The following is a 14,842-nucleotide window of genomic DNA, read 5'->3' as shown; positions in this document are numbered from 1 at the left end:
GATTCATTTATGGGGTTGATCTCTCCCAACAAATGTTTCTCCATATGCACCGGCCGGGGATCGAACCAAGGACCAAATGGTTACGGGACTCAAGTATCTACCACTTGTGCCACACTATGTTGGTACAAGTAAAATAACTTTAATCTATGAGTAAAAAGGTAACCAGATAACATTTAGGGTTTTCAAAAGTTAAAAAAAAAATTATAAAAAAGTTTTGGATCAAAGTTAGAAGTGTGTTCGAATAATGATTCATTCAACTACAATCTAATGTCTGTGTGTGCCATGTCATGTCGTCTATGGGCAAAGTTAAACATTGAGGTGTTAAGTCTACAACGTGAGAATATGAAACAAATGATAAGTTATGTCTATCTCATGGTTGGCTAATTCGTTTACAAGAATTTATTAAAATAGCCACGGCCTTATGACTATGGATAATTTTAAAAGAATACTAACTACTTAGTACTTACCCACGACTAAACCATCCATAATGTGTTTGATCTGAAAAAAAATATGGGATTGGACAACTTTTGTTGTACTATGTTTGATTTGAAACTGATTATGAAACTACACAAATTAGGTAGCAAGGGATAAGACAAAACCCACTAAACCACATGACAACTTTTTTTCACGGTAAAACTATAAAAAAATACTAAAATACCGATTTTATTTTCAAATATAAAAATATTATCGTTCCACCTTTCTTCGATATAGTTTTCTTATATCCTATCTATATTATCTATCTTGTTCTGTATTGTTGTTCTGTAGTCTTGTTGTTTTACATATGAATACCAATTTATTTTCAATTTTAAAAACATACAAATACTTATTATAGTTAGTTTCGTAGTGCATAAATAATTAATGAAATAAAACATGATCTCTTACCTTTGTAAGCTGAAATTGAAACAGTTATGAAGTCAACCGAGAAAACCCTAATCCTTCAAACTTATACTTTTTCCCTCGCTTTATTCATCAACCGAAAATTGAATCCAAATCATGCAATACCCACATCGTTGTTTCTTCACTACTTTGGCGGTTCTCAACAAAATCCACTCTTTCGTTTTTCTCATCGCTAGGTAAAATTGGATTTCTAATATTAATTTCTTGCATTTTTTTTTTCAATTCCTATTACCAGAATGCATAAGTTAGTTAATTGTGATAAAATTGGTATGTAAATGTTTCAAATCCTATTAGTATCGTTGTGTGAATTCATATTGGTGCAATTTTCCATAGTTGCTATTTAGGGAATGGTTTTATGTAGCAGTAGCTGATTAAGTGATTGAAGTTTTATTGGAATTCCAATTCAAGGTCTTGCCAAAAATGGAAAATTTGCATGTACATATTTGGGGTTGTGATGTTTAGAGATTGAGAAACCTATTTGATTTATATTCTAATAATAAAAATTGAAGTTCAGAGTGTTTATATTTTCAATATTTTGAACTCATTTGTTAAGTTTGAAATTTGTTTGGAAAACCAAAGTAAATCTCAATGTGATTTCTCCAATTGTCAGATAGATTTAGCAGTTACATTCAAACTCAAATGTATAACTCTGCTAATTCGCTTTAGTATCCTTCTAATCTCTATCCCAGAGATATAAAATCCCAACGAGAATAGGAGCGACCCGCTTCCGTTGTAATCGTCGTAGACTCGTACTCTTTTAGCGGCCTTCCTACACATAAATAATATTGACACTAGTCAAATGGCCTCTTTCCGGATTTTATTACTATGGAAGGAAAGTAATCATGGCCGTGAAAATGAAACCGGACACTGTTAATGAAAAATGATTTTTTTACTATGAGACTGCAAATTGTTAACTTTGAAAAAGAATTGAAAAGAAACGGAAGTCTTGATTTTTTAATATCATTCTAAAGAAGGAAAGTAATCATAGCCGGGAAGATGAAACCGAACACTGCTAATGACAAATGATTTTTTTTATTATGAGAAACTTTGAAAAGGAATTGAGAAAAAACGCTTCCGTTTCGTCAATTTAGTCTTTGCTGAGTTTATTTTATTTTCTGTACCGAGTATATAAATTCATTTGTTATCAGAAGATGAGCCTCGTTTCAGAACGGCCACATTCTAGGGTTACCCTTTCTCTCCTATTCTTCTGGTGCTTAGCCATCAGTCCGATTCATCCAATTGAATCTGGAAATTCTCCTTCGAAAACTTTTCATTGTGAAATTTAAACCTATTATCCAATTTTAAAGCAGGAAGAAAGGAATAATGAGCTCTTCTGAGGTAGTTAACCAAATATTTTTCACATGTGCACTTATGTTTTGAATTGAGCAAATATTTAACAAATCCTCCGTGGTTTCTTAGTTACTCTTTTATCACTTCATTGATCACACAATATTACTGTAATTGTTTGTGAGATGATAGGTTGCTGTGTTGATATTGATAAGCTCTTCAATTATGGTTATATTTTCTATTTTGTTGCATTTGAATAAGAGCTATGTTGAATGTAATCTCTGAGAGAATTTTGCAATGAAACAGCTTTATTATATGCTCGTATCTAACATAGATTACATTCAATCTGATTTTTACTGTTTTTGTTTCTTCACCCGATTTTCACTTATCTTTACTTATTTTATATGAAATATTTGTTTTATAAATTTCTGCCCCTGTAATTATCTTTGATATTCTTAAAGCTTTCCATCATGTTGGATCTGTTTGCAAAATTGTCTAATTACACTTGATTTTGTTTTGAATTAAGAGTTAGGACAACTAAGAAATGAAAAGACATAATTTCTTATATTAATAGAAGAAACATGTAGCAATTGGAAATGAGGTATCATTTTGTGTATAATTTAGAAGTGTTAGATTACCTTTATTTGTGATTGGCTCATAAAAGAGACTGTATAACATCTGTTTTCAATTTTAGTATTCTTATAATTATGTGCGACAGTTGGAAAAAATAAAAATTGAGAAAAAACATATATTGAGAGTAAAGTAATTAACTAAGTCGGAGAAGGATGAAGAATGATTTGATGATTTTTTTTTCTTTTTTTTTCTGTAACCATTTAGTATAGACTTTAGTAACACGGTTTAATTTGTAGGATGCGCAACAGGCCCTAGGGGAAGTTCACCAGCCAAGGTGGCTTGAGGATTTTTTGTGGCAAAAGTTCTCTGACTCATGTCTTTCTCATTCGAAAGAGAGGAATTTATACTGCATAAATTGCAAAGTATCTGCTTGTAAGCATTGTATGTCATCAGGATCTCATGAAGATCACCAGATACTGAGAATCTATAAGAATAATTACAGGGATGGCGTCTGCCTGGCTGCTATGCAGACATATATCGACTGCTCCCAGATCCAGGTACTCTACTATATCTTAGCTTGACTTTAAATTTGTGAATAAAAAATTTAAGCATCACAGTCAAAACTTATGTGATTCACTGCAAATTTGTGTGCTTTTTGTGACTTTGTTTGCTAATCATAGGTTCTTAAATTCACTTAGAGATGTTGTAAAAGAACATCGCAAGCAAGTCTTTGTCGCATGATTCATGAAATGCAATAAGAAAGCATAGATCGAAATTGATTTAAATTATTTGTTTTCCTTTTAGTTGTGTTGTTTGGTGATACTCTTTCTGACATTGTAAGTAATTTAGAAATTGCAAACTCCTTGTATCAGTAAAGTGGTGGTATGAAAATAACCTCAAAAAAAAAAAAAAAAAGTGGTGGTATGAAAAACTCTGGCATAGTTTATACTTCATAGACATTTAATGCAATCTTTTCAATGAAGTTTTTTTAGTGTCTGTATTTGATTCATCTTTGATCACAGTCGTTCAAATGCAACAACCTAAGGGTTCTGAATCGTAGTCCGCGTTGTGGATCAACATCGGATGATGCAACATGCAATAATGGCAGCAGAAAATCGAAAGAAGCTAGAGCATATCAGTACTGCTCCATAACTTGCATGGTGACGACATTAATTTGACTATCACAGCCATTTACTGTTATCGTTCATTCATTACACTTCTGACACATTTTTTATTTGAACTTTCAGGTTAAAGCTGCAAGGAAGTCTTCAATTCCTCCCATCGTTTCCATCCAGGCTCCTCCTCCTCAGGAATCACGGGGGGAAATTTCTGAGCCCTCTAAGCGAAAGAGGAAACGAAAAGGAACTCCACATAGAGCTCCATTGTTCTAATCAAAGCAAGTTTAGGGATACATTTTTTTACTGTTGTGGAAGTTGCAGGGTGATGCTTATATAGACATGTTTCACCATATTGTTCAATTCGTTTAATAGATTTTTTACTTGAAGCAGTGAGTTAGTGGAGGTTGGAATAATTAGAGTAGTAATGCATGTTATGTACCCAAAACAAAAGAGAGTAGTAATGCATGTTGCTTATACATAATAAAAGGAGAAATATATTGTCATTTGGGATGGTGCAGATCCTTGAAGTTTTGCAGCATTCTATTTTTTATTTTGGGTTTATTTTCATTTCTCTCTAGTAAAATATCAGTGCTTATTTCCATTTCACCTTAGGGTATGTTTGGTTCGGGGTTTTTGGAGGGGAGGTGAGGGAATATTTTAAATGTTTTGTGTTTGGTTCAAATTTTATGAGGGGAGAGGAGGGGAGGGGAGGTGAGCAAAATCCCTCCAATGACCAATTTTTGCTTCCCCCCAAATTGGGGGGATTTGGAGGGGAGGGGAGGTGAGGAGAGATGAATTATTATAATTTTAATTAAATTGACATAATTATCCTGATATTTATTTGAAAATATCAAAACATTCCTTTTAAAATTTATATTAAATCATACTAAGTTATTTGTTTGTTGTCATTTTTTTTACGTTGCTAACATCCTGTGTTTATTTTTTACCTGTACTATTTTTTTTTTGTTTTAATGTACTTTTTTTTACAAGATACTTGTTTTTATTTTTTACCTATCCTACAACATTTTTGGATGAATACTTTTTTTTTATATATAATAAAATGAACACTTTTTAATTCATTGCACTGTACATATATACATATATATATATATATATATATATATATATATATATATATATATATATATATATATATATATATATATATATATATAAACTATCAACAAGTTTTTTTAGGAAAATTAACTATCAATAAATTGTTTTATACATATTTTCATATTCTGCACATTATATTTTAGAAGTGCTCTAATATTTTTGAACATAAAAAATTTTGTTAGAATTTTGCATTTGATTATTTATGGAGTTTTCGGTTATTGAATTTTCATATTTAATTGTTTATGTAGTGAATACTGAATAATTTTAAAATGTTGAGATTTTGTAAAGATGACAAGGATAAAAAAGTAAATTAATTTTAGAATCCCTCCCCTCCCCTTGTGAACCAAACACATATTTAGTAAAAATCTGTCACCTCCCCTCCCCTCCCCCTCTTTTGAACCAAACATAAATATTATCCTCCCCTCCCCTCACTTCCCCTCCCCTCCCTCCCCTCCCTCCCCTCCCTCCCCTCCCCTCCTTCTAGTCACTGCGCTACCTAACCAAAAAAGAAAAAAAAGAGGTAGCCACATAACTGCTTCATCAACACAAATTTTAGTAATTGAAACACCCTAAACTTTTGATAAATTATTTGAACCCAATATTTTATGAAACTTTTTTTTTGGCCCGTATACTTATCTTATTAGCATTATACCACTAAACTTCCCATATTTGCAATTCTTCACCAATATTTTCTAAAATTGAAAAATTATGCCTACTCTAAAAAATTGTGAATTTTGAACAACCTTTTTCAAAGTGTCAAATTTCTCAGAAAATTCTTCATATATTATGTGGTTTCACCTTAGTTTGATCTTCCACATCAGAAGACAAACAAAATCATTGATTATAGTCGCTGTAAAGTAATTGCGGTAGTGTAAATGTGTGTATGTCTAAACAAATTCTAGCAAGAAAAAAGTTGGTATTTTTAAGTGTGTCCACTTCAAATCTGGTAGTGATTCATCATTGTTTAGAAGTCTTTGTCAGTATAAACAACAATTCATAAATAAAGACATGAAGGTAGACATGCCTCAGGTGAATATTTGCAATAAGATTTACTTGGGTTCACAAATATTTTTCCTCAATTTCCCTGTTGCATTTTAATATGAATCTTTGTCTCAAGTGAAATCAAAGTTCTCAAAGAATATACATTTTCAAAGTTGCCAAAAAAGAATATTAAAAAAATGAACATTACAATTGCAGCATTTAATCACCTACAAAAAATTGTGTTATGAAATGTACAAACCAATGCTTTGTACAATAGTATGCACTCAATCAATCATTCAATACCCATAACCATACTCAAGCAAATGAGCAGCCTCAGCTGAAACCAGAAAAGCATCAGCACAATCCACCATACCATAGCGGCTAGATTCGATCCTTGGCGGTACAAGTGAATCACAACATCCAGAACAAACAAACAATGGTGGAACTGTCTCAGAATCATCTATTCCACAACATCTTGTATGCTGCCATACCTCACAAATATCACAAGCAATCATTCTCTCACCATCATCATCCTGTGCTCCACACTCACACCTCACCTTCCAATTATCAGAACCTCCTTGATACTTCAATGGTGTGTATAAATCTATTCCAATTCCCCTCACACAAAGCTTCACACCTGATTCAATCTGTCCAAAAATAACTTCTTCATCATCCGCATCCATCAATTCTTTGATATCAGTTACAATTAGTCTTTCAGCTATGCAATATGTGTCCCTTAATGCAGCCTCAGCAGCTTGCTTCAAATCTTTAACTGTTGCATGCAGTGGAACAGTTACAATCTCACCACAAGATGGCCCTTTGAAATCAGACTTATTTTCGATGAAATTCGGTTTCAAACGGCAAATAAATGTCAAAACTTGCTCCATTTCATCTCTCAATTTCCACTCTTTCACAAAGTGTCTGCAGTGAAGAATTGTCTGAACTGCTAATTCAACTGGCTCTGAATCTGGATAACCTAGTAACACATTCTTGTAGAGATAAACTACATCACTGTAAACATCATTACCAGGCACCAAAGATAAAGAAGATGATGATGATGGTGTTGATGACTCCACTTGAGGATTATCTACAAGTGTCATTACACTATATTCTACTTCAGGTGCTTTGAACTCTTTTCCAAGCTCATGAATGGTATACTCAAGGATCCTTGATGAAGGGTTAACCATACGACGAACGACATAGTTTTCAACAATCACATTGTTGAGTGATTTCAGCACATAATCAAGTAAACCTGTGTCACCAATGTGAACCCTAGCTGCATCCCTCACATCTTGCCTTGTCATGCCACTTGAGCCTGGTTTCATAGCTTTGTCTTCTTTTAATGCATCAACAATCACTTGAGCTGCGAATTCGAGTCTCCTTGTTGGCCATCTACTATCCATAGTCGCCACTGCAGTGCTGAACTTCTTATACCTTGCTGATTTTTCCTTATTCATGGAATTTGATCTACTTGAAAGTGCATGTTTGGTCGAATTTCTTGACATACATGCTGAAGTAGAACAAGGAGGTGAATCAGCAGCAGAAGCAGCGTCAGAAGAAGAATAAGTGACTGTTATCTTCGATACAGTATGACGAGACTTGACAGTAAGCATGAATCTAAGAAGCTCCCTTATTGTGACTATACGAGTTTCACTCATATCTCTATAGAAACGAATCATTTGTTTGATATCTTTATGATACTTTGTCTTACTCAAATCTCTTACAATATCATCAAGAACTAATGAACCAAGAGTTTCAATTGCTTCATAGTAGTTTTCTTCTGTCACACCAAAGCTTCCACGACAGAACTTATAGCCCCACCTACCAAACCAAGAGTGACCATAAGCAACTCCATGAAGTAATCTAAGATCCATTGATCTTTTCCTTGAAGCATCTTCCACTGCAATTTGCCTACATTTTTAACCAAATAAACATTAACTCATGAATGCAAGAAATGTAACTATACACTATATATTATAACTAGTATGAATGATATTTGTTACCTTGCTGTAAGATTGGTGCAAATTCTATCCCATAGTTCCATGATTTCTCTACCACTGAGAAATTTGGAGCCACCTTCAATGCCATTAAGACATATCAAATGGCCATAACCATTGCAGTGAATCACACCATGTAACAGATGATTCTGATTATCAAGAGCTTCTTCATTTAAGGGCTTATGCCACTCATTATCCATTGGAATTATGAAATGGTACCTTCTCTTTGATACAAAATGTCCACTCCAACCTATCAATGCATAAACATAGCCAAATCACATAACAGTATCAATTTCAACAAAACCCCATTTCAGTTTCTAAATTAATAACAGACCCAAAAATCCTTATAACAAAAACCCTTTTCATAACAAATCATGATTTTTGCACCCTTTTCACACACAAATCACAGTTAAATCTACATCATAATAAAAAGTAGAAAAAAAATCTAAATTCCAAAATTCATTTGGGAAATTACCCATTTCCATATATACATATCAGAGTTCAAAATTCAAGCATCTGAAAAAGTACTCAAAATACAAGCAAACCTAATTCAGAAAAAGGCTTAAAATTGAAGCATCTGAAAAAGTTCTCAAAATTCAAGCAAAGCCTAATTCAGAAAAAGGCTCAAAATTGAAGAACACCCAACCCAATTCAGAAAACAAACAAACAAATCAAAATTCATGAAAAACTAAACCAACCCAAATCAATAATCAGTAAAAGAACAAACCCCAAGAAATAAAAATTCGAACTTGAAAACGAACCTACACAACGGCAATGATCACAGAAAGGATGAGAAGAATTATAAACTTGTTCTTCAAGAGTATAGAAAGGAACCATAAGATTTGACTTTTCATGATTCAGAAAAGTGCACCAAAGAGGATTTCCCATAACCGTATAATCTTCAAGTTCACCAGCTTCTTGAAGAAACAATCGAACATTTTCACGGAAAGAACCTGAAGGTGCAATTGGACAACCAGGATCAGCGAAAGATTGTAACCTAAAAATCTTCTGCCATCGTTTCCGCTTCTTGCAAACATCGATCGTCGAGAATGACATGGTGGGTTGTGGTTGAGAATTGAAAAGATTCCAACTTTGATCTTTTCCCTTTGTAGAAATCACAGTTTCATGTGATGATGAATCCATGCATAGAAATGAAGAGAGTTCAAAGCAGAGAGAGATAGTTTACAGAAAAACAGAGAGAAAAGACAGAGCTTAACTGAAAACTGAAAATGAAACTGAATAACTGAAACTGATTCGGTTAAGCTTGTTGAAGGTTAGAGTTTCCCGCGCTCTAAGAAGTTGAAAATGGTGTAGGGGCATAAGCGTCATTTTGAAATGGGAATTGTTTTGAAATTTTGATTCATAGGGGGAAATGGGGAATAGTAAAGTAATCCCGAGTAGCAATATTTGCATTGTTAATTGAGTTATAGTACCTTAAGAACAAATTTTAACTTTAAGTTATTTTAGAGCACTAAACATATCTAAAAGAATTCTATAATATGCCTATAAAAAGAATTTCAAAATTTTCTCAGCGATTTTTGGTGCGAGAAATCTTAAAACATTGGTGAAATTAAATATTTTTTTATCCATCCGCTACACTACTAGTGTATTCAATTCATTGTCTAAGTAGCGGTCAAAGATATTTTAAAAAATTTATAGGGCACAAAAAAAATGCAGAGGGTGCAAAAAGAAGCTTTCAATCTGCACACAAATGTAATTTTAGATGTATATCTTTTTGAACAAGAATTTTAGATGTATATCTAAATTTTGTCACTCTATGGAAAAAGCTTGCATCACATTTCACCCTCATCACAATTCACTTTAATATATTTTTTTCCTGCAACTTTAATAAACTTTGTTTTTACGAGAATGGCTCACTTTGTAAAAACATCGTAATATACAAATGTTGAAATTTAAAATCGAGAATTTTCTACTTATTCATTCTAATGAGTAAAATTCGACCTACTAACTACTTAGCAAAAAAAAACTTTAATTGAGTCTTAACTTCTCGATCAAAATGACTTGTCACTAATACGCAAGCAGGGACAGAGGCATGTAGGAGCTTGTGGGGGCTCTGCACAATATTTTGAGACTTTATATATATATATATATATATATATATATATATATATATATATATATATATATATATATATATTGTTTCACAAGTGTAGCTTAGTTGGTAGTCGTAAGAGACATTATTAGAGGGTTTGATGTTTCAGTTCTAGATTTTTCATTTCTTCATATTTTATTAAGTGTGTGAATCTAGCCACTTGATTATTATTATTATTATTATTTTTAAACAACCACTTGATTATTTGACAAACAAAAAAAATCTTATATTTTAAGCGTTGGCACTTTGATCAAGCCAACATTTATCCATCATCCAATTTTGAGTGTTGATGAACTCACTTACATTTTCAATTTTTGATGAAAATAGAAACAATATTTCATTAAATCACTAAATTAGTATATAATTTTGTAGGACACTCTCAAATAAATTCTTAAGATTATTAATATTTTAAAAAAATCTTCGACTATATTAAATTGTCAAATTGATCGTTATATTTAACCACTTATTATCAATTAGATATTTATACTTTAACAACTTATATCAATTTGGTTCTATATTTAACCACTTACTATATATTAATTTAGTCTCTAATATACTCTTTGAGAGACTTATATGAATAAAGTTTTGACAAAGTCAATGATTTTTTTGAGATTCTTTAGAAAGAAAAAAAAAAATCAATAATCTAAATCTCATTGACGTACTTGTAAACATCCTACAAAATCAAAAACAAAATTAGTAGTTTACGCATTTTCACCACAATTTAAAATGAACAAATCTACATTTACTATCTCAATCTCCCCTACCCCCTTCCATTTTTGTTTCTCTTACTTTCCACTCATCAACTACTCATAATCCTCAAACATTTGATGAATGCGAAAATATAAAATTGTATCATCTATAAAATAAAAATTATGGACAATTTTAAATTTTTGAGATAAGACATAAATGAGAAAGAAAAGAGAGATTGTAATTTTGGAGAGCCGGCGCGCAGAATTAAAAAGTTAGAGGGATCAAAATATGAGTTTAAAGGAGGTAAGAAAGATTTTTAAAAATTGAGTGGATGTATTACCCTAGAAACCACGGACACCTCTATGATTAGGTGTGTCGCGGTGTCCGACACTCGCATGACACTCGTACGACACATGTTGGATAGTTTTGACCGGTGTCCAAAAAAGTTAATTTTTCCTTTACTTTGACACTCCTTCGATCAGTGCCCGACATCTGCAAGACACTCATATAAGACGTGTCAGACAAGTGTCCCCAAAAAAATTATTTTTTCTTTACTTATACTCTCCTTAGCCACATATCAGACATATCTACAAGAGTTAAAATGTGTCGAAACAACAATATTGATCAATAAGTGATCGAAGATATTACATTTTAATTATAATATTTTTAGTTTTTTGATAGTAGATGGACAGATAAATGGTAAAATATTATTATATCTCATTTTAAAACTTTTTTTAAGAAATAACTTGCTCAACTTATGTACCATAAAAAAAAAATTGCTCAACTTATATATATATATATATATATATATATATATATATATATATATATATATATATATATATATATATATATATATATATATATATATATATTTTAACTCTCAATTATATTTTTTATAAATATGTAACGGTGTCGTCGTGTCCATCGGTGTTGTGTCGCCGTGTCCGTACCACACCTTTTGTTACATGCGAGTGCTCTAATTTTATTTTATTTCTGTCCAAATAAATTTGACTCATATCATTAATTAAAACATATTCAATGTATCGTACCACACAAAACATATTCAATGTATAGAGGAATAACATCAAAACTATAGAAACTAGTCCAAAAAATAGTTTTCCTTACAATGATATGAATAACTTATATTTGTTTGTCTTCTAATAAATTTGATATCCAAATTAATACAACGACATATATATAATAGAGATAATATCAAACACAATTACACTAAACTCAGACATTCTACAGCTATCTGAATGACTAGCATCCACCGATCGCTCTCAAAACTTACACAATCAAAGCCCCTATAGTTTGCCTCTTGCATCACTCTAAGGAGTGACAACATATATTTACTACATTGCTTATCAAAAAAAAAAAAAAAAATTTACTACATTCATTCATCAAATGAATGGTCCAAACGTTAATACTAGAAGGTTATAAAACATTAATTTATTTTTGTCAAAAAAAAAACATTAATTTTTTATATATGCTGATTCAAATATGATATTCTCCATTTATTTATCTTAAAAAATGAATTTCTAACCACTAAACTACTTAACAAAACAAATACTATTAATTTATTATTTCTCATGAACAACATTTTTCTTTAGACGAAATGTACTCATAGTTCATGGTCTCTATTTATAGGTTTTTTTTTATATTGTCACATATAGTATTAAAAAAAAAATTAGTAATACAATTAATGTATATAATTTGTGCGTGATAATAACTACTAAATTTTATTTTTGTATATAGATACATTTATTATTATTGACATTTCATTATTTTTTTTAAGGCAGTGGCTTTTCATATTTCAACTTGGTTATAATTAGCTTCACCATGGGTGGCTAAAACCAAAATCATTTAATTTGTAATAATAATAAAGTAAATAAAAAGGAAGAAAAACAAAGAAAGAAAGAATATCATAATATATATGGGCTGGCTTTGTTGAATTTTCTACTTTTTTTTTTTAACAATTGAATTTTCTACTCTTATATAGTGCGTTCCAACAACTTTAGAAAATTTCAGTCCCATCCAACGTTATCGTTGAAATTCCAAAATTATTCTTTCTTACAAATTATTTTTTCATACATGAGTTTGACTAGGAGTTTTCAATAACTTAGTCATCACTCAAAAAATTTCTTACAAGTGGCTACATAGGATCTCTTTAATTAAGAAGAAATTTTAATCAATTCAACATAAACCATTGACTTACAGCATCTTCAATGGTGATACCATTTTGAGTATCATACATTACTAACAAGTGGTCAATGTCATGCAATATTTATGCAACTTATACATATTTTATTCTAATGGTGATACCATTTTTTGAGTATCATACATTAATGACAAACGATAATGTTTTGGCATATATGAAAGCTATTAAATTAGATTTATATACAAAAACTAAAAATAATAATAACATTAAATTGATGATACGGTACCTTATTTAAGGTACCGGTATCATAAATTTTGATACCCTTTGTGCCACGTCATGGAACTCTAATAATAAAAAAGTTTAAGGTACTTTTTTCATTAGTCTATGAAACTCTCTTAGATACTCTTATTGGAGATGTTCTTAGAGTATCTTCAATGATGATACTACTTTGAATTTCATATATTATTAACAAGTGGTCCATGCAATATCATGTAATACTATTGCAACTCATATATATTTTGCTCCAATGATACAAAATTATGCAAACAACTATGTAAACAAAAATCAATACTAAATTGGTGATACGGTGTCTTAAATAAGGTATTTGAATAATTTTTTTAATACTCATTTTGTCATGTCATGGTTGCTCCAATAATTAAAAAAAAAAACGGAGCATTATCTTATGAAACTTAGTTAGATATCCTTATCGGAGATGCTCTTGTATCCATATAAAAATAAATTATAATTATAGAAATCCGAAATAATTATGCACTGAAGGAACTATAAAATCAGATTCCTTAAAATACATAATATCTTAAAATAGTATATATAATTGAATGTGGGTTTAAAATTAATATTTTTACACAATTTATGTTGATATATAGTGATTAAATTCAAAATTGTGTGCATGAATGTGGAAATTCAAAGTTGTCGTTTAGTCCGTACAACTCGGTTAGTAGATGTAGGAACACAAAATTGCAAGCGTCTGAGTTTGAACGTGGAATTTTTTAATTTCTTTGTGAGTTTAGCCACTATACTACTTGATCTAAAATAGAAGACGTCGTCGTCATCAATTATTATTGTTTCAATTATTTGTGATTGACATAACCCGGCAATTGTCAATTGCTTAACATGATGCAAGCACGAGGTTTCTTCCTTTTTGCTGCCTTGCTTAGTACGTTAAAGGCTTTTTCATGGAAACAACTGTCCAACTTATAAACTCCCACTATAAATATAGCAGTCTGCCATATGGTTAATTATATACCAAAAAACTTAAGCTATAAACACCTCAATATACCAAAAAACTTAAGCTATAAGCACCTCAATAACTGAAATTTTATCATCCATGAATATCATCAAACTAGGAGTAGTTGTGTGCTCAAGTTTGCCTATGTACTTGAGTTGCTTTGTGGAATCCATAGCTCAATTTTTTGATGCTTCTCAATCACACTTCAGTTTAGCAACCAAAGAAAATATGTTGGACATGAAGAAAGAAGATGCATCAACCATTGCTAATGTTGCAGCTCAAAAGCATTTTCGACAAATTCAACACACATGCTAAGGGGGTCTTATTTTATTAACACTTATGGGGGTAATATAGTAATATTTTGGAATCATATCTAATTTTGTTAGATTCTTGAAAAAATTTGGGGGGCGATGTTCTTAAGTTTGACCACTGTGTTTCAAGCTCAGTCAATTGTCAATATTGGTCTGTAGTTCTTGAAATATATTAAATATGTCGAATTTTGGCGTGTATATCAGAAAATTCAGTACTAACTTGTGCTGAAGTTCAGAGTCATGTGTGTGAGAATGGAGTTATGGAAGTAATGGAATGTAACAAAACTTTGTTGTGTTTAATAAGTGCATGAGTGATGAGTATAGAATACAGAAGATGAGTCTTTACTATTTT

At 31.2% G+C, this 14,842-nt stretch overlaps 2 protein-coding genes across 4 annotated transcripts; one reads left to right on the top strand and one right to left on the bottom strand.

Moving 5' to 3' along the window:
* Positions 1–840: 840 nt before the first annotated feature.
* Positions 841–4,402, top strand: LOC123919466 (uncharacterized protein At3g50808-like). Of its 3 annotated transcripts, none has more exons than XM_045971389.1 (4): positions 848–1,072; positions 3,052–3,314; positions 3,780–3,917; positions 4,005–4,402. In XM_045971389.1, the coding sequence occupies exons 1-4, from the start codon at positions 994–996 to the stop codon at positions 4,146–4,148; spliced, it is 624 nt and encodes a 207-aa protein (XP_045827345.1). In that variant the 5' UTR covers positions 848–993; the 3' UTR covers positions 4,149–4,402. The 3 variants fall into 3 exon arrangements, 2 of the variants coding, with proteins under 2 accessions (XP_045827345.1, XP_045827346.1); XM_045971390.1 differs by having other exon boundaries at positions 849–1,073; positions 3,066–3,314; XR_006813217.1 differs by having other exon boundaries at positions 841–1,073; positions 3,054–3,917.
* Positions 4,403–6,268: 1,866 nt separating this feature from the next.
* Positions 6,269–9,112, bottom strand: LOC123922592 (PHD finger protein MALE MEIOCYTE DEATH 1). The gene is made up of 3 exons (XM_045975289.1): positions 8,731–9,112; positions 7,976–8,219; positions 6,269–7,883 (listed from the first exon to the last, which is right to left on the bottom strand). Exons 1-3 carry the CDS (start codon positions 9,110–9,112, stop codon positions 6,269–6,271), a joined length of 2,241 nt encoding a protein of 746 aa, XP_045831245.1.
* Positions 9,113–14,842: the final 5,730 nt, after the last annotated feature.

This window comes from Trifolium pratense, linkage group LG4 (assembly GCF_020283565.1).
Source record: "Trifolium pratense cultivar HEN17-A07 linkage group LG4, ARS_RC_1.1, whole genome shotgun sequence".
In the NCBI taxonomy this organism is placed as follows: Eukaryota; Viridiplantae; Streptophyta; class Magnoliopsida; order Fabales; family Fabaceae; genus Trifolium; species Trifolium pratense.
Note: the sequence above shows the minus strand (reverse complement) of the source record. Positions and strands in the feature narration are given on the sequence as shown.

What these genes read in the sequence shown, in the direction of transcription:
- LOC123919466 (XM_045971389.1), top strand. Translation starts at nt 994, where the DNA reads ATGCAATACCCACATCGTTGTTTCTTCACTACTTTGGCGGTTCTCAAC. An exon ending in TTTCGTTTTTCTCATCGCTA is followed by an intron (nt 1,073 to 3,051) that starts GGTAAAATTGGA and finishes GGTTTAATTTGT; the next exon opens with AGGATGCGCAACAGGCCCTA. An exon ending in ACTGCTCCATAACTTGCATG is followed by an intron (nt 3,918 to 4,004) that starts GTGACGACATTA and finishes TTGAACTTTCAG; the next exon opens with GTTAAAGCTGCAAGGAAGTC.
- LOC123922592 (XM_045975289.1), bottom strand. Translation starts at nt 9,112, where the DNA reads ATGGATTCATCATCACATGAAACTGTGATTTCTACAAAGGGAAAAGAT. An exon ending in TGATCATTGCCGTTGTGTAG is followed by an intron (nt 8,220 to 8,730) that starts GTTCGTTTTCAA and finishes ATGCATTGATAG; the next exon opens with GTTGGAGTGGACATTTTGTA. An exon ending in TGCACCAATCTTACAGCAAG is followed by an intron (nt 7,884 to 7,975) that starts GTAACAAATATC and finishes TTAAAAATGTAG; the next exon opens with GCAAATTGCAGTGGAAGATG.